At 47.6% G+C, this 20,863-nt stretch overlaps 2 protein-coding genes across 2 annotated transcripts; one reads left to right on the top strand and one right to left on the bottom strand.

Annotated features, from left to right (window-relative positions):
- Window positions 1–6,757, top strand: LOC134037116 (hydroxysteroid 11-beta-dehydrogenase 1-like protein). The gene is made up of 8 exons (XM_062482449.1): window positions 1–123; window positions 211–316; window positions 1,194–1,324; window positions 1,439–1,550; window positions 1,877–1,968; window positions 3,490–3,583; window positions 4,581–4,746; window positions 5,871–6,757. Exons 1-8 carry the CDS (start codon window positions 58–60, stop codon window positions 6,046–6,048), a joined length of 945 nt encoding a protein of 314 aa, XP_062338433.1. The 5' UTR covers window positions 1–57; the 3' UTR covers window positions 6,049–6,757.
- A 7,377-nt stretch (window positions 6,758–14,134) lies between these two features.
- On the bottom strand, window positions 14,135–20,222 carry LOC134037111 (fizzy-related protein homolog). The gene is made up of 14 exons (XM_062482441.1): window positions 20,085–20,222; window positions 18,973–19,043; window positions 18,132–18,260; window positions 17,937–18,000; window positions 17,510–17,640; window positions 16,804–16,886; window positions 16,495–16,678; window positions 16,263–16,328; window positions 16,085–16,187; window positions 15,707–15,891; window positions 15,024–15,257; window positions 14,705–14,809; window positions 14,502–14,594; window positions 14,135–14,375 (listed from the first exon to the last, which is right to left on the bottom strand). Exons 2-14 carry the CDS (start codon window positions 19,039–19,041, stop codon window positions 14,334–14,336), a joined length of 1,488 nt encoding a protein of 495 aa, XP_062338425.1. The 5' UTR covers window positions 19,042–19,043; window positions 20,085–20,222; the 3' UTR covers window positions 14,135–14,333.
- Window positions 20,223–20,863: the final 641 nt, after the last annotated feature.

Raw genomic sequence — 20,863 nt, 5'->3', positions numbered from 1 at the left:
CTTCTGTGTCCCGCCTTCCGCATGAGGGCACACCCCACAGAGGCTGCCTGAAGTCTTATGAACAGCATACAAGGTGTTGCAAAACCCTCGGTGACAGTACCAGGAACGCCGAGTAGCGGAACGGTAACCGATTCCTTCTTGATATCTTATAGGAACTTTGTCGACATCTTAGGGTCGGCACGTAAAACGCCCTGCGTTCTGAAATTTCAGAATTCGGAAACTTTCATCATGATTATCGGCGGTGGGGTTTCAAAATATCTCTTACTTGCGGCGGTGGCACTCACGGCCTATGTGTGGAGGGACACGTTTGATGCAGGTGAGTTCCCCCCACTCTCTCACACACACACACACACACACACACACACACACACACAGACACAGACACAGAGAGAGAATTGTCTTCTGGAAGTGTCAGTGGGAGAGACGGAAGATCCCAGTGTGATCTGGCTTTTCTTTCTCGAACTGCAAGACCGAGGTTAACATCTCTTACTGTAACTTTGTTATTGCAGTCGCATTTATTGCGTTTCCAAAGGACACGATGGGCATGTCTACTAGGAGATAACAAAATGAGGCTTAAGTGCATAGATATTGGGTCTTTATCTTAATTTGTCTTATGTAAAGATGAGTGACACGGGCTACACTTTGAACTGGGTAAAAAGGTAACGCGTGAAAATGAGTGCACTCATTAACACTGATAAATACCATCGTATTGTTCAGTAATTCTTTACGAACTCTTAACTACTCGTTAAGAGTTTAATTCTATTTGTCAAATTACAATAAAGCTTAGCTTGTATAACTTTGCATGCAGTTAACGCAACCTCAATTTCCCTCCAACGGCCCAAACTGCTGTTCAGACACAAAAACCGTGCTCTCAATGCTCTGAAAAGCCATCAGGCTGCCAAGCAATCGAGGGTCAGTAACCTAGGCAACAGCACAGCCCTCCCAGCCTCCGTTGTGTTCCTGGGTGCTTATTTGACAGCAGAGACAGGAAGGAAACTGCTAAACCCAAGCAGAGATCCTGCCGGTCTCCCTCACAGCTCTAACGATGACAGGTCTCTTTAGATCCTCTGGTCTGTTGTCCAGTTCTACTTGTTTAGTGCCAAAAGTGCCTTTTGCTGACCCCTTCCTCTCTCTCTCTCTTTCTCTCCCCCTCTCTTTCCCTCCCCCTGTCTGCCTCCCACCACCCCCTCCAGAGTCAGTTCGGGGTGCCAGGGTGTTGGTGACTGGTGCCAGTACGGGCATCGGGGAACAGGTGGCGTACCATTATGCCAGGATGGGAGCCCAGATTGTCATCACTGCCAGAAGAGAACAGTCCCTGCAGACGGTCTGAGTTCTGATCAGTTACAACTACAAAAATAACTAGTAGTAATTATAGCAACAGTAGTTTGAGTTAATGCTGTAGCAAATTAAAACAAATAATTCCCCTCCTGCCCTGTAGGTGGCAGACAAATGCATGCAGCTGGGTGCCCAGAAGGCCCTGTACGTGACAGGGGACATGTCTGTGCCTTCTGACCCTGAGAGGGTTCTCCACGATGCCGTCAACCTGCTGGGTATGTGCACTCAAACACACACACACACACACGTGTACAAACACATACATACATCACACACACACGTGTACAAACACGTGTACAAACACGTCAATAATGATTTTTGCTTTGTGGGCCTAGTTTCCCAGACATGGAATAAGCCTGGTCCTAAAAATCCAAGAAGATCTCAGTTGAAAATGTATTGAGGCCAGGACTATGCTAATCCATGTCTGGGAATCTTCCCCCCCGTCTAATGTCACGATAGCCTTAAAGGGATGTTTGAGGCTATTTCCTATCTTGGTGCGTCTAATGACCGATAGTGGTGTGTTTCTGGTGTGTTTCTGCAGGAGGGCTGGACTTCCTGGTTCTGAACCACATCGGGAACACACCGTTCAGCCTCTGGGATGGAGATAGCAACCACGTCCGCACGGTGATGCAGGTACGCTGTGAGCCAATCACGATGCAGCCTGTTGTGTTGGCTGTGCTGCTTGGCGCTGTGCTGAGCAGTCATGTCGCTCCCTCTCTGGATAGAGCTAACCTCTCAGTTACCAACTGGCGCAGACCAGAATGCCTCTGAACCTTATTGGATGGAAAACAACCAAACACAGCTACGAAACGTCATCTTGGTTGTTCACGCCTCAACAGCTCTCCACTGTGCAGTCATCGTATTGATCCCGCCCCTTATCAGATAAAGGGTTGTGGTTGGCCGGGCACCACTCAGGCTGGGAGGAAGTCTGTCTGAACGGGACAGTGGTCAGACCAGTCTGCCAGAGCTAATGAAATATGAGCTGGCTGATCCTGTGGGGTCCCAGGCTACAAACTAAGCTGGATTTGGATGATGTGGTTGGCATTTAATGGTTGACTAGTAGACTGGGTTTAGCCAAATGAGTTTTGGTCAGGGCTGTGGTCCATAGTGTGTCTCTAGTGTGTCTCTAGTATGTCACTAGTGTGTCTCTAGTGTGTCACTAGTGTGTCACTAGTGTGTCACTAGTGTGTCACTAGTGTGTCTCTAGTGTGTCTCTAGTGTGTCACTAGTGTGTCACTAGTGTGTCACTAGTGTGTCTCTAGTGTGTCTCTAGTGTGTCACTAGTGTGTCACTAGTGTGTCACTAGTGTGTCTCTAGTGTGTCTCTAGTGTGTCACTAGTGTGTCTCTAGTGTGTCACTAGTGTGTCACTAGTGTGTCACTAGTGTGTCTCTAGTGTGTCTCTAGTGTGTCTCTAGTGTGTCACTAGTGTGTCTCTAGTGTGTCTCTAGTGTGTCACTAGTGTGTCACTAGTGTGTCACTAGTGTGTCACTAGTGTGTCACTAGTGTGTCTCTAGTGTGTCACTAGTGTGTCACTAGTGTGTCTCTAGTGTGTCACTAGTGTGTCACTAGTGTGTCTCTAGTGTGTCACTAGTGTGTCTCTAGTGTGTCACTAGTGTGTCACTAGTGTGTCACTAGTGTGTCTCTAGTGTGTCTCTAGTGTGTCTCTAGTGTGTCACTAGTGTGTCACTAGTGTGTCTCTAGTGTGTCTAGTGTGTCACTAGTGTGTCTCTAGTGTGTCTCTAGTGTGTCACTAGTGTGTCACTAGTGTGTCTCTAGTGTGTCACTAGTGTGTCTCTAGTGTGTCTCTAGTGTGTCTCTAGTGTGTCACTAGTGTGTCACTAGTGTGTCACTAGTGTGTCTCTAGTGTGTCACTAGTGTGTCACTAGTGTGTCACTAGTGTGTCTCTAGTGTGTCTCTAGTGTGTCTCTAGTGTGTCACTAGTGTGTCACTAGTGTGTCTCTAGTGTGTCACTAGTGTGTCTCTAGTGTGTCTCTAGTGTGTCTCTAGTGTGTCTCTAGTGTGTCTCTAGTGTGTCTCTAGTGTGTCACTAGTGTGTCACTAGTGTGTCACTAGTGTGTCTCTAGTGTGTCTCTAGTGTGTCTCTAGTGTGTCTCTAGTGTGGTCAGTGCTGTGACCTCTGCTCTGGTCCCCAGGTGAACTTTGTCAGTTACGTGAGCATGGCGGCCGCAGCTCTGCCCGTTCTGGAGCAGAGCTCAGGCTGCCTGGTGGTGGTGTCCTCTCTGCTGGGTAGGTACACACACACACACACACACACACACACACACACAGGTCCTCCTCTCTGCTGGGTAGGTACACACACACTTCTCCACAACTAAACACTTGGGACCATCTATCTCAAACCAGGATAGTGTGTGTGTTTGTCCATGTGTTTGTGAGTGTGTGTGTGTGTGTATGTAGACGTTTTTTCATTTGTGTCTGTGTGGGCGTTTTTGCCTGTGCAGGCTTTATGTGTGTGTGTGTTTGTGTGGGTTGTGGGTTTGGAGGTCAGTTACACGATTCACAAAGAAAAGAATGGCCCCGCCCACTCTCCTCAGTGCTGGTGCTGGTCAGTCGTGATTGGTCCGTAAGTTCAGAGAGGAGATCATATAGGAGGAAGGGTTCTTTACCGCGTGGATCTTTGAACATTGGGAATTGATTCATCTTTGTTCTGATCAAAAGACAGAGTATATGTGTGTGTGTGTTCTATAGTACGGAAACCCTACACACGCATTCAGCTCAGCTATGGTATTTATAGTGCTCCTCCTAGTCAGTCTGTTTTCTTACAGTGATCAGAAGGATGCTCAGAACATAGGAAGGGAGATACTGGTGGAGACAAAGAGGGATGTATCTTGTCTGATGTACCCAGGGCTCGAGCTGGGATGTTATATGATAACAATACAACACTCCAAATCATTTCTAAAACGCTTTCACAGTATTGATTCAATGGTAAAATAAGAAGAAATGTCCCTTTTCTGATTGTACTGACATCTGTGCCCGTGCCTTTCGCTCCACCCCTCTCTCCTTCTCTCCCTCTCTCCTTCTCTCCCTCTCTCCCTCTCTCCTTCTCTCCCTCTCCATCCCTCCCTCTGTCTCCATATATCCCTCCCTCTCTCCTTCTCTCCTTCTCTCCCTCTCTCCTTCTCTCCTTCCATTCCAACCTCCATCCCTCTCTTTGTCTCTCTCTCTCCTTCTCTCTCTCCATCTCTGTCTCTGTCTCCATCTATCCCTCTCTCCCTCCCTCCAGGTAAGATGGCCACCCCCTTCATGGCGCCCTACTCTGCCACCAAGTTTGCTCTGAACGGCTTCTTCGGTACCCTGCAGCATGAGCTGGCCATGCAGCGCAGCAAAGCCTCCCTCACCATCAGCATCCTGGGCCTCATCGACACCGACTCGGCCATGGAGAAAGTCAGGTGGGCCGGAGTCTCTGCCCCCGGGGAAAAGGGGGGGGGGGGAGGGAGGAGAGGGGGGGTTGGGGGAGTAGGGGGGGGAAGGAGGGAGTTGGAGGAGGAGGAGAGGGTGTGAGGAGATGGGGAGGAAGAGGAGAGAATGGGGAGGGGTGAATGAAGGAAGAGAGGGGAAGAGGGGATGGGGGAGAGGGAAGGGGGAGGAGAGGATAGGGTGGAAGGAGAGGAGGAGGGGGGAGGAGCGGATAGGGTGCAAGGAGAGGAGGAGGGGGGAGGACAGGATAGGGTGCAAGGAGAGGAGGAGGGGGTGGAGAGGATAGGGTGCAAGGAGAGGAGGAGGGGGGGAGAGCTTTTGCCTCAGGCTGCCGGTGTGTGGTGCGTTACCATGACGACGAGCGAGGTATGAGACCCAGCCCCTTGCGTCACCACGGAGACCGTTTTTGTATTGCAGGCCCTTACCATTGAATACAATTTTAATTAATGAAATGCTAACCTGCCGAAGCAAATCTCTAATCCATATATTTTATTGATACAGCATCAGATCACAGAGTCGTTTCACTTCTCAGTGTTACACTGAATTAGTTTAACCAACTCACCATGTTATCCAAACAGCTACATCCTTGACCCATTAAGCAGGGCCAATTCTAGGATCAGACCTTTAGGGGGGCTCAGCCCCCAATGAGAATGTGACTTGTGTTCTTAATCTGCGCCATGAAATTAACTACCTACTTCTTCTCCTTTGGTTTTACTGGCAGACTACCAACGTTAAAGGTGCATGGCAACACTGGATATTAAACCTGTTTAAAGCCCTTTGAACCTGTAATTGTTTGTACGTTAGAGCACTAAAACTTATTTTAGATAATAATAATTCATAATAATTTTAGGGGTTCTAAGATTAAATTTAGGTGCGCTTGAGCGCCCCTAAAAAGAGTGTAAAATCGCCACTACAATTAAGTATCCAGTTTATTTGTATCACTCCTGTTCTCCGCAACACTCCCTTGGTTTAGGTGCAGCTCTATTGTTCCATGTGAAGCCCCTGTGTGACCCTGCTCACAGGGGCTGTATGAATCCAATCCGATCTGAATGACACCTGTTCCTCGTCTCACCTGTTCCTCGTCTCCCTCCTCCAGAGGACACACCAACATGACAGCCTACCCTGCCAGTGACGCGGCGCTGCACCTGATCAAGGCCGGGGCCACTCGCCAGACAGAGTCCTACTACCCGGCCTACACCTACCTGGCCTGCATGACCCGGGACTGGTTCCCCTACTTCAGAGACCTGGTCATCCAGAACTCCTACACCTACTGACGGAGACGCCTGAGAAACAGCTGGCTGGCTGGTTTACTGACTGGTCGTCCGGTTAGCTGACTGACTGGCTGGTTTACTGACTGGTCGTCTGGTTAGCTGACTGACTGGTTGGCTTGCTGACTGACTTGTTGGTTTACTGACTGGTTATATGGTTGGTTTTGCTGGCTGTTCTTTTGACTGGCTATCTGACTGGTTAACTAATGGACTGACTAGATGACGGACTGGTTTACTGGCTGGCTGACTGGGTGGCTAGCTGTGTGATTGGCTGACTGAGTCACCTGGTTGCAGGATGGGGACTGTGAGGCAGTCGTGTCACCCTGAGTGAAATGATTTGTCTGACTGTGTTGATTTCAGTTCTGATGCAGTGGTGCCCTTTGCACTGCCGCGGCCTGCAAGTACAGGGTAAGGGTGGGATCTTCAGCAGCAGAGATATCTGACCACCGCTCCCTGCCTCTTGAACTCTGAGAAGGGACTCCAAAGGTTGTCCTTTATCTCCAGAATCATGTATTTCTCCCAGTTCAGTCCACTGACAGAATCATACTCATGGGATTTAGAGCACAGGTACACTTCTTCAGTCTCTCAGGAATCAAACAGAACACTGGAGGCTTTTCCGGAACAAACGGTTATTCCGGAACACACTGTACACTACTACACTCTTTTGGTACCTCACGATTCGATTCTTGGGGTCACTAATTCACATTTGAATCGCGATTCAGTCTTCTAGCGATCCACATCGTTTACCAAATGTAAAAAATCAATTGATTTGATTAAAAATCGATTCACAATTTACTTGAGATTTTTAATCAAATCAATTGATTTTTTTACATTAGTGAATCGATGTGAATCGCTAGAAGACTGAATCGCGATTCAAATGTGAATCGATTTTTCCCCTACTGTACACACTTGAGCATTCCAACTTTTTTTAATGATGACCTCCTGTTCTGTGCGTCTGCCATTTTGTTTGTGAGTGTGTGGGTGGGTGGGTTTGTGAGTGTGTGGGTGGGGGAGGGTGTTTGTGAGTGTGTGGGTGTATCCAATAAAGTGAACTGCTAAGGGTACCATGACCCTGTGGTAAATGTACAACAATGGTTCACCAGAGGTCCATTGTGCAAAAGCAATGTGAGGTTTTATCAGTACTGAGTTAACCCTCGTGCTGCCTTCAGGTCACATGACCCAAAGGTTCATAACGAACCATCGTTGTGTTTACCCAATTTTACCCAATACAAAAACAAATAAAAATAATTTTATTTTAACCTTCGCAATGTGGGGGGTCTGAGACAGCCCAACGGTTAAAAGAAAATGCTTCACTTTGTTTTTGTATGCGGTAAAGTTGTCGCAATACGACGGTGGGTCACAATGACTGATGGGTCAGAACGACCCGAAGATAACACAAGGGTTAATAACCGTGCTATCTTTGCTGCATCAGTTTTTAAATGCTTTTCAGCAGATAGACAGCTGAAGAAAATGACCTTGATCGTTACTTTGAGGAAACAAAATTGTAAATCTTTTTCATTTCCTATATATATACTCTATACAACTATACATTTGTTGTGAATGAACAAAAAGAGACTAAACAGTTTTTTGGAGATTTGAACGGTAATCGATTTCAGTTGCTATGTTTTATTTACATGTTTATTTACACTCATTTAAACACACACAAGCACAGAGGGAGAGAGAGACTTGTTCCCCAGAGCGAGCGGCACTCAGGTACAGCAGTGCTGTTCCGTCCCAGAGCGAGCTGCACGCAGGTCGCTCTAGTCTGAAGGCCGGAGCAGGGGCCTAGCGGTAGACTGAGACTTGTTGTTGATCGAGATCAGCACAACAAAATCACTAGTCTTCCACAAGGCGACCCAGTCATTCTCTCTCATTCCTTGTCCAATCCATCGTCTTCTTGCCCTCCTTTTGTCAATCCCTCCACCTCTCTCTCCCCCTCTCTTTCCATCTCTCTCTCTCTGCTCTCTATCAATCTGTCTATGTCTCTTTCCCTTTCATCCTTCTGTCCATCTTCCATTCAGCCACGTTTCGCTGAGTCTCGGCTGGGTTTCTAAAGCAAAGTGGACAAAGGTATTTACGTTCAGAGGAAAAAAATTAAAAAATAATTAAAGCTCAACTCGTATGCCGGACTCTGTTTCTCACTCTCTGTCACACACTCTCACACGCGTCGCACATGCAATTGCTAACACATGGCAGGGAAGGAAAGGAAATCGGAGACAGGGACGGTGGAGAGGAACACATTTCCATTACTGACACGTTTTCCTCTTTCTCACTATGTTCTCTCTCTCTCTCTGTCTCTCTCTCTCTCGCTCCATCGATGCCTCTTTTCTCTCAGTCTTGCTGTTTTTCTCTCTCCTCTCCCTGTTTCCCTCTGAAGCCTGTTGACATTCCATCCTCCCTTTGTTGTTTTAATGCCAACCTTTCAGCCCCTCTCAAAAGAGGAGGAGGAGAGGGGGAGGGTAAGAGAGGAGAGGAAACAGGGAGGGAAGCAGAGAAGAGAGGAACTAGGAAAGGATATAAGAAGGAGATTAGGGCGAGGAGATATGAATGAGGAGATGGAGGAGAGAAAGGAGAGGGGGATGGGAACCCTCTTGTCTCCTGCTGCTCCTCACAACTTGGAGATCTGGAAATGAAGATTTGGCAGATATCAAACAAGATCGATCACGGGTCTGTGTTTGTGTGATCAACCCAGAGTCAGAGTAACAGAAAGAGAAATATGGTGAGACATAATCATTGTCTTCAATCTCCAGTATGTTTCATGCTGGTAGCTATGCAACAGGACTGTGATTCTGTCGGAGAGGGGGGTGGGGTGGGGTGGGACGGTTTGCAAAGGGAAGGAGAGGACTGGAGGAAAGGATGGGGGGAAGGAGAGGAAAGGATAGGGGAAGGAGGGGAGGAAATTATGGGGGGAAGGAGAGGAGGGGAGGACAGGATGGGGGGAAGGAGGAAGGGAGGAGAGGATGGGGAAGAAGGAGGGGAAGAGAGGATGGGGGGAAGGGGCCTTGCTAGTTCTGGGTGACAGTCCTCACAGGCGGTCTACAGAGACGAGACTGTGTGATGAAGCGTAGGAGAGAGCTCCATCAGGAAAACAGGAGATCAGACTAAATTCACTTCTCTAGTATGTTTGCATGCCTCAACTATGAATGCTCGATACATGGTTTGACATGATATATCAATTACAAATTTATGATCACTCAGAAAAGTGAAAATATGGATATTTTATGAACACAACTGTTTATGTGAATTAAACTGTTACATATCAACGTGAACTAACATGATTTACGACTGTTGAAATTAATTTGCTCACATACGCTTAAAACAACAGAAAAACATTCAAGGAACAACATTCGCGTCAATTAATGCGGAGTAAAAAAAAACGGAGTTGTCTTTGACGAGTGAGCTGTCCAGTGTCGTGGTGCTGAATGACGCCCTAGACCACCATCTCTCTCCTCCGCTTTGCTCTCTGCCCATCTGGCCTGTGGAAAACAGGCCACCTGTTGCAAAGAAGTTTAAGCTGAAAAGATTGTTAAAAAATACCTGTCACACATGTAACCGAAGGCCCTGTCAGCGCCGCCGAGCGAGCATCCACGATGGGTCGAATAAAAAATGTGAAAATTATGGCAACCGAAATGACGGAAGAGGCAAAATATATATATAGCCTACGAGAAAGAGAGAGACATGACAAAGCATTTCAACAGCATCATATACATCTTCTGGTTATTCGAATATAATTATACGGCAAACTATACATTTTTCGAAACTATCCACGTTTTCTTGGCTATCCAATTGGTTCAACTCTTCTGCTCTCAAAACAAACTATCCTGTAATCGTACACACATCGTGACAAGGTATCAAAATGCGCGTAGTTATCAGATTAAAACGGTTCGCCTAATGTAAAACATTTAGCCAGACTCACCGTCAGACGAGCAGAACAACAGGTGATCACACCGTGTTAGCTATCGTTTTGAGGCTGTGCGTGTTTCTCTCTTCGGCATCCATTGAAACAAACGTCAATCTCAGCGCGTGGACCCTCCCATCTGTGGTACACGTAATGGCTACTGAGTTGTTGCCATGGATGTTACTAGGTAGTTCGGGAAAAGATGGATTTATCTGTTTATATAGGCCTACTGTCCACAGACGGGGAGGGGGACGGATCAATGCAGATGACGATTACAGGAAGCAACCAATTGAGGTTGGGTTCTTTTTTGTATGGGCTGTAAAATTGAGGGAGCGGCCCCAACAAACTGACATGAAATTAGACAAATCGAACAGAATTGATTGGAAATTATGGAGAATACTGTCGAGATAGGTTAAATGGATGTACAAAATAAGCGTACACGCTAACATGTCAATTTAAATATCGGCCAAAAACAGATGTTGTTTGGTCACATGACAGCTGTACGTTCTTCAGGGCAAAAGAAATCGTTGGTGGTCAGTGAATGGACGTCCCCTCTCTCACACACTTTACCTAATTATTAGGCGTTATTGAAAATCCAATTTGGAGAACCAGGAAAGTGAATTTGAAGATGTCTTGTTTGAAAGCAGCGAAGGAGCTGTCATGCGGCGCGTGACCGACCTCTGAGCCGATGTCCGAAAAGATTGCACGGGCCTGTATTCGCAGACTAGACAGAACGCAATGCATATGTAGGCTAAAGAAAGTCGCCTCGGTGATTGTCACAAACACGAAACGTGCTAATTGAATAATAATAGTTTTGTTTCTAGTCGCAAGAGTATGTGGTCTTCTAGCGTAAGGAACCCATAGAAAATCTAGCTACATTTTGTGGGATACTTTAAACCACATTTTGCCAGGATTAAATGCAATAATTGTAGTATTGATCATCCTATCTAAGTAATGCTAGTTTCACCACTAAACTCTACCACAAGACATGCAGACGTTATTCAGCCTCGTGGTAAGAGAAGGTGAAATAACTTCTGCATTATCTTCAGGTAGGACTACATTTGTCTAGTCACACAGGATCATCAAAACGTGTATGTTCTCATCTTCGGTGCATTTATGCCACCTACCAGCCCGTATACCGCCCTCTGCCATGGTGTCTACCGGCAAATAAGCACCTTTATGAGGGGTGCCACCGTTCTCAGCAGGGGTGGCTGGAGCACCGGGGTAAGATAGGGCCTCTGGACAACACAAAACACTGCGCTCCTTTGATAATTTTGCTCAACAGGGTGTTGATACGGAGCGCTGTATCCGGGCTTAGCTGCTCCCTAGGGTCCGAGCGCGAGTCCCTGCTCCTACACTTCTCTCATCCTCCTCTCTCTCTCCTCCTCCTCCTCTCTTCCTCTGATAGAAACATCAGGAGGCAGGATTATGATTATCAGGACACGTCTACCCTCTCTCTGTCTCTCTCCTACCTGCTCACAGGGAGGAGAAGGAGCCCTGATGTAGACGGCAAATGTGTGTGTGGGGGGCTGGCAAGTGGGGGCTATGGGTGACCTGACAACACAATAGGTCTGTGTGATTGTGTCATTTGCATGAGATTTGGATTGTGACTTGGAGACCCTTCCCTTCCTCCTCTCTATGGGAGCATGTTTTATAATGGTCTATTAGCCTATTCAGGTCCCTGATTAGCTCAGTTTCGACACCGATGGCTTGAATAGGCTCCGCTGGGACCACTGCTTGTCTCCCCCCGCGGACCCTCTGTCCCGGCCCTTATTCAGACACCCTGAGGAGATGAGAGATGGCGAGCACAAAAGCAACATGGGAGAAGGTGGTCTATTAGCGGAGCACACTGTGACTTTTGCACCACGGTCGGGTCCTTTGAAGTCCACGAGGGGGAGATGATGAACATGCTCTCTCTGGGCGGAGAGCCGCGGTCAGCGCCTCTCATCCAGCGGGCAGACCGGTCAGGGTTGACTGGAACCGGGTGTTTGGACGGGAAGTTGGACATTGTGTGTGTGTAGGGTCGGTGGGTTATGTATGGAAGCAAATCAGTGACATGTTTTGAATTTTAAAAGGCATTGACTAGGCTACTTAATATTGAAAACACCACCGAATTTGTTGGTTTTTAATTCACCTCTTTAAAATTGAAACATGAATTGATTGATCAATCGAACCATTTCACTTCTCCGAGAAGGGTCCAACTGCAGACCTCTCTCCTCTGGCCTCTCATCCAGGTGCATAGCTGCAGGCAGCTACATTTAAAGAGGTAAATTCAAAACCAACAAATTCGGTGGTGTTAAAATTTTAATATTAAGTATTCAATGCCTTTTACAATTCAAAACAATGTCACTGATTTGCTTCTATAGTTATGTTTTTAAAATACTTCAGCGTAATTTGACTTATTGAAGTGATTTATTGTGGGGTTAAGTCGCTATTCTGGATGATGACCTACTTTACAGAACACTGCTACCTCCATCTTCCCACCCGATCCCCCAGTTAAGCGTTTCCACCGCTGAGGATAGACCCAGAAATACCTGGGATGGTTCTGACCTGGGCCTCGCTAAAACAAGGCAGCGGCGCCCTCTGCTGTCTGAGCGGAGCAACGACATGCGATTTATTTTCTCTTTTTTATTTTATTATCATCACTTAGTTTCACTCCATACAGAAATAATTCTTAATCTTCATAACATTCTTTAGGTGTTTCGTGTTGGCAGCAGTATTTTTTTTTCTCACCTCCTAGCGACGTACAAGAATGAGTACAAACACAACATGCTGAGCCGTCCCTCGGAACACACATGCACGTGCACACACAGCTTCAATAAATAGTACTCACTCAAAGATGGCGCCCTACAGTCCAGTCAAACTCCACATTCAAACACGAAGAAACTTAAAACGAAGAATGAAGACGATCCCTAAGTAGCAAAAATTAAGAAATAATAATAGGCCACATCTTTCTTCTTCTCTCTCTCTCTGGCATGGCAAAAAAAAACCTTTATATATATATATAAAAAAAAAAACTCAAGGGTCATCGTCTGGCCGTTTGGGAGTTTTGGATTAAGAAATTCAATTAAACAGCAGAGAAGTGCCAATGTTTCCACCGTGTAACCAAATTCCAGACAGTGTGTCTCAACGGTGATGGTACATGTCGTGCCAAACGGTCGCTAGTCCACAAACATCTTCGACTGATGCATTTACTCTTCTCTAAATTAAAACATCAATTCAACATCGTATTTTATCAGTTTTTTAGGCGGGATGTGGGGGATCTGCATTTTTGTTAAAAATATAAAATAACGATTAACTGCCAAACATGAATATTCCAATACTTGTTCTGTTCATTATGAGGCAAATCCTGTTGTTTTAAAACCACCATTCAGTTTAGTGATGAACTGGGGTTTATCTGTTATGATTTTAACGGAAAGATTGTCCAGTAATTACTGCCACATCATCATCATACTTCAAATCAACTTAAAAATGGGTTTACCCTGGTGAACAAATTAGACGAGTCTGGAACAGGTAAAAATGGCATGCTACCATCTTTTTAAGAGTCAACCAGCTCTCAAACTGAAACTAGACTTCCCTCAAATCGAAGCTCAGATTATTTCCATTATTCAAAAACAAACTGAAAGCATATAAAGACCTTTGACTTTCAGGATCAGTGACCTCTTTAAGGCAGGCAGAAACACAACGCTACGTACACACACACACACACACACACACACAACTAAAGTCTGACAAACAAGTCGAACGCACACAGATTAAACTCCACCCAGGATCAACTGTCGGCAAACGTCACACAAGCATGACGATAATGTATATAAAAAAAAGAGAAAATAAATTAAAAAAAACATTCAACAAAAAAAACTAAAAGGAGCAAAGACGACAAGCTCTATATTTGGCAGGTGTGCACAGTCTGTAAACAACAAAGAATCACTTGAGGGACAGCCCAGAATGCACCTCTTCTTCCTGTTTCTGGGAAAAGCACCAATGATATCGTGAGGGGGCGTGGTCATGCCATCAGCAGTGAGAGGCAGTGGTATCTCTAGTTTTAGTTACCACCCCCCACCCCTCTCCTCATCACCCCCTCTCCTCCTCACCCCTTCTCTCCCCCCCACCATCAAACTAAACATGATCAACAGCTACTTGGCCCCTCCCTCCAGTCCTGGCTGCAGCCCAGCTCCAGTCAGGTCTGATCATGCAGGGGTGGGTCTCAATCCTCTCCACACAGATCGAGACACAGCCGACAGCAACCCACCCAGGGGTGTGGCTGGCGAGGTCGGAGGAGAGAGGGGTGGAGGCTTGTGTTCGAGAGGGGTCTCCCAGTGGACAGACGTAGTGGCGAGCTCCACCTGGGCTGCTGCTGACTCCACCCCTGTAATCCTCCGTCCCGCCCAGGCTACCGAATCCGGGTGAAGAGGTTCAGAACCGACACAGACTCCTGGGGAGGAAGGAGAGAGCAGACATGGGGTTAGGGGGATTGGTGGGGAACAAACACTAGACAGTTCTGTACAACACTAGACGGTTAGGGAGCATCAGTTATCCAAAAGGCCGTAGTCATGGATACCTTGGTCGACCTCATCTTGCTGAAGACGTTCCAGAACCGCAACGTCTCGTCGCCCGCCCCCGTCACTATGGCCTCTCCGTCAGGGGACATGGCCTACACACACACACACATTAGAACCTTTTCTAATCAGCTTGCAACAAGCACCTCATCGTGCGTGATCATTTTCTCCACACACACACACACACACACACAGGTGTACCCACCAGGTAGAGCACTCTGTAGGAGTGTCCGGTCAGCTTGGCCACCTGGGTCAGCGAGGGGTACTTCCACACCAGGATCTGGTTCTGGGAGTAACCGTGGGTGCTCACCTGGGGGGACAGAGGGGGTTAGGTACAGCGCTACTAAGATCTGTGTCATCACTGTCAAACTGCAGTACGAGACGGGCTGGGTTCATGCAAAAGTTCAATCAATGGTCATTGTTATTCGTGTTTTATTATACATCCTCCTCCCACTCCTCCTCCCCTCTCCTCTCACCAGGTTATTATACATCCTCCTCCCACTCCTCCTCCCCTCTCCTCTCACCAGCTCGTTGGTGTGCTTGGACCAGGCCAGGTTGCAGACCTGGGAGCCCGTGTCGGTGCTCTGCAGGGGCTGGCCCGTCAGGGTGTTCCAGAAGCGGATGCAGCGGTCGGCCGTGCCCCCGCCGGACGCCAGCAGGCCGTGCTGGTGAGGAGACCAGGCGATGGCCTTCACCGCCGCCAGGTGCTCCGTGTACTGCTGCACCGGGAGGACACTGGAGTGGTTCCACACCAGGAGCTGGGGGGGAGGAGGGAGGGGGGGGAGGAGGGAGGGGGGGGAGGAGAAGGGAACAGAGGTCATGACACTTTAACCCTCGTGCTGCCTTCGGGTCACATGACCCAAAGGTTCACAACGAACCATCGTTGTGTTTACCCAATTTCACCCAATACAAAAACAAATAAAAATAATTTTCTTTTAACCATTGCAATGTGGGGGGTCTGAGACAGCCCGACAGTTAAAAGAAAATGCTTCACTTTGTTTTTGTATGAGGTAAATTTGTCGCAATACGACAGTGGGTCACAATGACTGATGGGTCAGAATGACCCGAAGATAACACAAGGGTTAAGAGAGAGAATAGAAACACAAGTGGTGGTTGAATAACTGTGTTCATAAGAGTGTGTGCATGTACACGTTTGTGTGTGTACAAATGTGTGTTTCTGAGTGTGTGTGTGTGTGTATGTGAGTACCTTGTTGTCGTTGCCCCCGGACGCCAGGAGCTGGTGGTCGGTGCTCCACTTGAGGCCGCACACTTCCTGTCTGTGTCCTTGGAGACGGCGTTCCGACTGGAGGGGCGGGGCCCGGATGTCCCTCTGCAGGATCACTCTGTCACGGCTGCCCGACGACAGCTGGTCAGCGTTCCACGCCAACGCCCCTGGAGACGGGAGGAGGGGAGTTAAAGAGGACGACATGGTCCTTCTGGACAGTGCACAGAACCACAAGCTGGGGCTTCATTACAACACATTGGTCATTATACCCCCCCCTCCCCCAGACTCCCCCCCCCTCACCCAGACTCCTCCCCTCCCCCAAACTCCCCCCCCTCCCCCAAACTCCTCCCCCAGACTCACCCACTCTGGCTGTGTGTCCCTCCAGTACGGAGAGCTTCTTCCCTGCAGCAGCATCCCAGATCTGAACGAAACCCTTGTGAGTTCCCACGGCAACCAGGTTCCCCTGTAACACAGCGCGGGTGAGCATGATCACACACACACGCGGCAGAGCTGACATTTCCAAGATGATGACACTCACCCTCTCTGACCAGCCAACTGATGTCACAGAGTCCCCCTCTACTGAGAGATCACACAGACGAGTCACCTGGGGGGAGAGAGAGGGAGAGACAGAGAGAGATAGAGAGACAGAGAGGGGGAGCGAGAGGAAAAGGGCATGGACAAAGGAGGAGGAAAAGACAATCTCAATGTGATCAAAGCCAGATAAACTCTCCGCCCCCCCCCCCCCCCCACGCCCCCCTCCCCCCCCTCACCTGGCTGGTGCATGCGCTCCACAGGTACACACAGGTTCCCAGGCCCACGCTGAGCACATTCAGGGAGGACCAGTCCACCAGGTTCAGGTAGAAGTCGTCCTGCAGCTCCGGGGCGTCCAGCACCTTGAACGGGATCTTGGAGATCTTACGGGTTGGCTTCCGTGGCGACCGCAGTAGCTTCTGGCTGTGAGGGGGGGGGGGGGGGGGAGAGAATTAGCGAGACAGAGAGAGGGGAGAGTGTGTGTGTCTATGGTGTGTGTGTGAGTGTAAATGTGTGTCTGTGGCATGTGTGTGTGTGTGAGTGCTCACCTGTTACTGCTGACAGGAGAGAGGGAGTATGGTGACACTGTGTTACCATCCTCAGGGAGAGAGCGCTTCGCACTGACAGAATACTGCACACACACACAGAGAGATAAAGAAATGTCACCCAAAAAATCCAATACACAGTGAGCCTGTATAAGAACAGCCTCTTTAACCCTTGTGCTGCCTTCGGGTCACATGACCCAAAGGTTCATAACGAACCATCGTTGTGTTTACCCAATTTTACCCAATACAAAAACAAATAAAAATAATTTTCTTTTAACCTTTGCAATGTGGGGGGTCTGAGACAGCCCATCAGTTAAAAGAAAATGCTTCACTTTGTTTTTGTATGAGGTAAATTTGTCGCAATACGACGGTGGGTCACAATGACTGATGGGTCGGAATGACCCGAAGATAACACAAGGGTTAACAGCAAGATGTATAACAGCAGGGTGTATAACAGCAGGGTGTATAACAGCAGGGTGTATAACAGCAGGGTGTATAACAGCAGGGTGTATAACAGCAGGGTGTATAACAGCAGGGTGTATAACAGCAGGGTGTATAACAGCAGGGTGTATAACAGCAGGGTGTATAACAGCAGGGTGTATAACAGCAGGGTGTATAACAGCAGGGTGTATAACAGCAGGGTGTATAACAGCAGGGTGTATAACAGCAGGGTGTATAACAGCAGGGTGTATAACAGCAGGGTGCGTACGCTGAACAGGCTCCTCTTGGCGGGGGTGGAGGGCTGCAGGCGGCGATCCTCAGACTGGGGGTCCTGGACCTTCTCTATACCCGCTCCCAGCAGCTCGTTCTTCAGCAGGGCCGAGTAGGCCAGCCCATCAGCTACCAGGGGGGGAGAGGAGGAGGTTAGAGAGGAGGGAGGACAGAGAGAGCGGAGAGACACCTTCAGTTCAAACGACAGAACAGACAGACAGGCAGAGAGAGAGAGACAGACAGGCAGACAGACACAGAACAGAGAGAGACAGAAAGACAGACAGGCAGACACAGAACAGAGAGAGACAGACAGGCAGACAGAACAGAGAGAGACAGACAGGCAGACAGACACAGACAGGCAGACAGGCAAACAGACAGACAGACACAGAACAGAGAGAGATAGACAGGGCAGCCTGCCTGCTCACCTTTACTGCTGTCTGTAGTTCCATCCTTGGTCTTCCTGTTCTGGTTGTGAGACTTCTCGTTCTCCTGAGATGCAGACACATCAACGCAGTGATCAGAGACTTTTATAACACACACACGCAGGCAGGCAGGCAGACACACACACAGGTAGGTAGACAGGTAGGTAGACACACACAGGTAGGTAGACTGGGACTCACGTTGATGCGGTGGAAGTTGACGCTCCAGTTGGCCCCGGCGCGGGAGGGGATGAAGCGGTCGCCATGTTTGCTGGGAGACGACAGCGGCGAGTTGGTGGGTGTCAGGGCCCGCACTGCCTCGATGGCCTTCTACACGGCGGAGGGGGGAGGAAGGGGTTAGCTGGGATGTTTCCACAGAGATAAGAGCATGACGGGGTGTAACTGCTAAGGTAAACAAGAGGAGCCTAATAGGTCGGGCTGACATTGTTGGATCACGTGTCTCACGGGTCGAGACACTCCCTCCCCAAACAGCAGTTCAAACAGCATCCCTCCCCCGGGAGCAATCACACTACTGCCAAGCTAATCTGGTCCAGCACGCACACATCCAAACACAACTCTCAACGGTCCCACACAAAACAGGAACAAGTGGTGTATCCACGCCAGGAGAAAGACTCACTGGGAGTGTGTAGATACAGCATCAGTTTACATTTAGTCATTTAGCAGACGCTCTTATCCAGAGCGACTTACAGTAAGTACAGGGACATTCCCCCGAGGGGGGTAGGGTGACGTGCCTTGCCCAAGGACACAACGTCATTTAGGCATGGCGGGGAATCAAACCTGCAACCTTTTGATTACCAGCCCGATTCCCTAACCAGCCACCTGACTCGAGTTTAGTTACTGTGGGGGAGAGAGGTGGACAGACAGTCTCACTCAGAGAGAGAGAGAGAGGGAGAGAGTCTCACCCAGCAAGAGAGGCAGACAGAGTCTGATACACAGAGAGAGAGAGAGAGAGAGAGAGAGAGAGAGAGAGAGAGAGAGAGAGAGAGAGAGAGAGAGAGAGAGAGAGGACCAGTCTACTTACTATGGGACTGGCGTTCTCGTTCTGAATGTTGATCTGCCTTAGCAGCCGACACTCGTAATCCTGGTCCATGTCTGGGGAGACCGACCGAGACAAAACATGGAATCATTTGGTAAACGCTTATATCTATATTGACGTGAAGAAAGTTCATGTAAGGCTGATAAGTGCAGCAGATAAGCAAAGAATCGAAGTGCCTAGTCCTACAGTATTATAAAGTTCAGTGCCGGGTAAGTCTGTTTTTATAGGAAAAAATGTAAAATCCATTAAAAAATGCAATAAATCATGTATATTTCATTACATCCCAAAAGGTAAATTCCTCAAAATTCCTCATCCTTGAAATGACGGTTTATCTCCGCTAAAGCAAAGGGCAACGGCATGAATCGCTAATATCTATGATGTCTGAAGTGTTTTTTAAATTGATTTTGACACTGTCAGACGAAGTTCTGATTGAGACAGCTAGATATCTAGTTTTACATTTATCAGAGATTGAGCTAGTTAGGCTACGGTAAACTCAAATAATTAGACTAAGTGGATTGATGCGGTCAACATTAGTCTCTGAACACAAACACTACCACTGTTTAGTTACTAAAGCAACTTGCTGGAAAATACAGATATTTGGATAGTTAATTTAGCTTTGTTGTGAATTTCCATAGCAAATTAGTATGAACCTGACTGATACAAAGTCAAATGTAGCTTGTTGCTAGCTAACGAGCCTAGATCGCGTCAAGTTCAGACCATTGTCTGGAGAGAACTAATTAACGTATACAGTTATGGTTTTCTACCTAGCGAACTGAAGTCAGCGGTTATCAATGGCGCCGTACGACACTACTGTAGCAATCTAATTTCAACGTACATACTTTCTTACAATAGTAGGCTACAAATTGTTTCGTTTGCCAGGCTAACTTAACGTTCGGTGGAACCCTCCCGTTCCAGCAACTAGACCGAGCCCTGTCATTTCATTCACCAGTAAAAGCTACAGTACTAGCCTTCTGAGCGCTAGCGGCTATCTTATTATAACGAGCTAGCATTCGCTAGCTAGCATTAGCTAGGTTACATTGTGTATGCAAAACACATACGATTTGTTTAGCACATCACGATTATGCATCGTAACCTACCGTGCAGAGCTAAATCCCCTCCGATATGTGCAGTCAGATGATTATGAAGGTTGGTTGAAATTTCTGTCAGGAAATATATGTTTCTTTATTCTCCAGTCGAGCCGAGGTTTGGATGTTTTCATCCGACGCTCGACTAGAGCGAATCGCAAAGCAACATGGGAACGTGAAGGTGACGTCACATTTTTTGAATCATACATTTTGCGTTGTCAGGGGAACGTTGAGTAAACTGCGAATGCGATTCTTCTTCCTTTGTAATTTATTGGCAGACCGCTCTTCATACTATCTAATCAAACTCAATCAAATGAACTATCATTTAAAGAATTCTTCACAAAATGTATTTGAGGTTTACGTCCATAGAGAATATTTGACGTCAAATGAGTGTGTCTGAGATAAGGATATCATACTCGGTACCTCGGATGACTGATATGATCTACACGAGATTCACCCAGACCATTGAAAAAGTCTCTGGATTCACCATGAATTAACAATGTAGCCTATTTCTCCAAACTGAATTAGCAGTCCCATTGTCTTAATAAATACTAACACAATACCTTTAGGTCACAATGACCTGGGGTCCAATTTACTCAATCTCACAGGGACTGGCACATCCCTATCAGTATTATCTCGAGTCAATACTGACCGAAAAGAAATGAGAGTTGACTATTAAACTATCCAATGAGTCAATAATTTAACAGGGTGTGTGTTACAGAGAAGTATACAGAAGGAGCAGCAGTAATCAATGTCATTAACACTTTGACATTTGCAATGTAAAACATGCT

Source organism: Osmerus eperlanus, chromosome 16 (assembly GCF_963692335.1).
Source record: "Osmerus eperlanus chromosome 16, fOsmEpe2.1, whole genome shotgun sequence".
In the NCBI taxonomy this organism is placed as follows: Eukaryota; Metazoa; Chordata; class Actinopteri; order Osmeriformes; family Osmeridae; genus Osmerus; species Osmerus eperlanus.
This window is presented reverse-complemented; position numbering and strand designations above follow the sequence as displayed.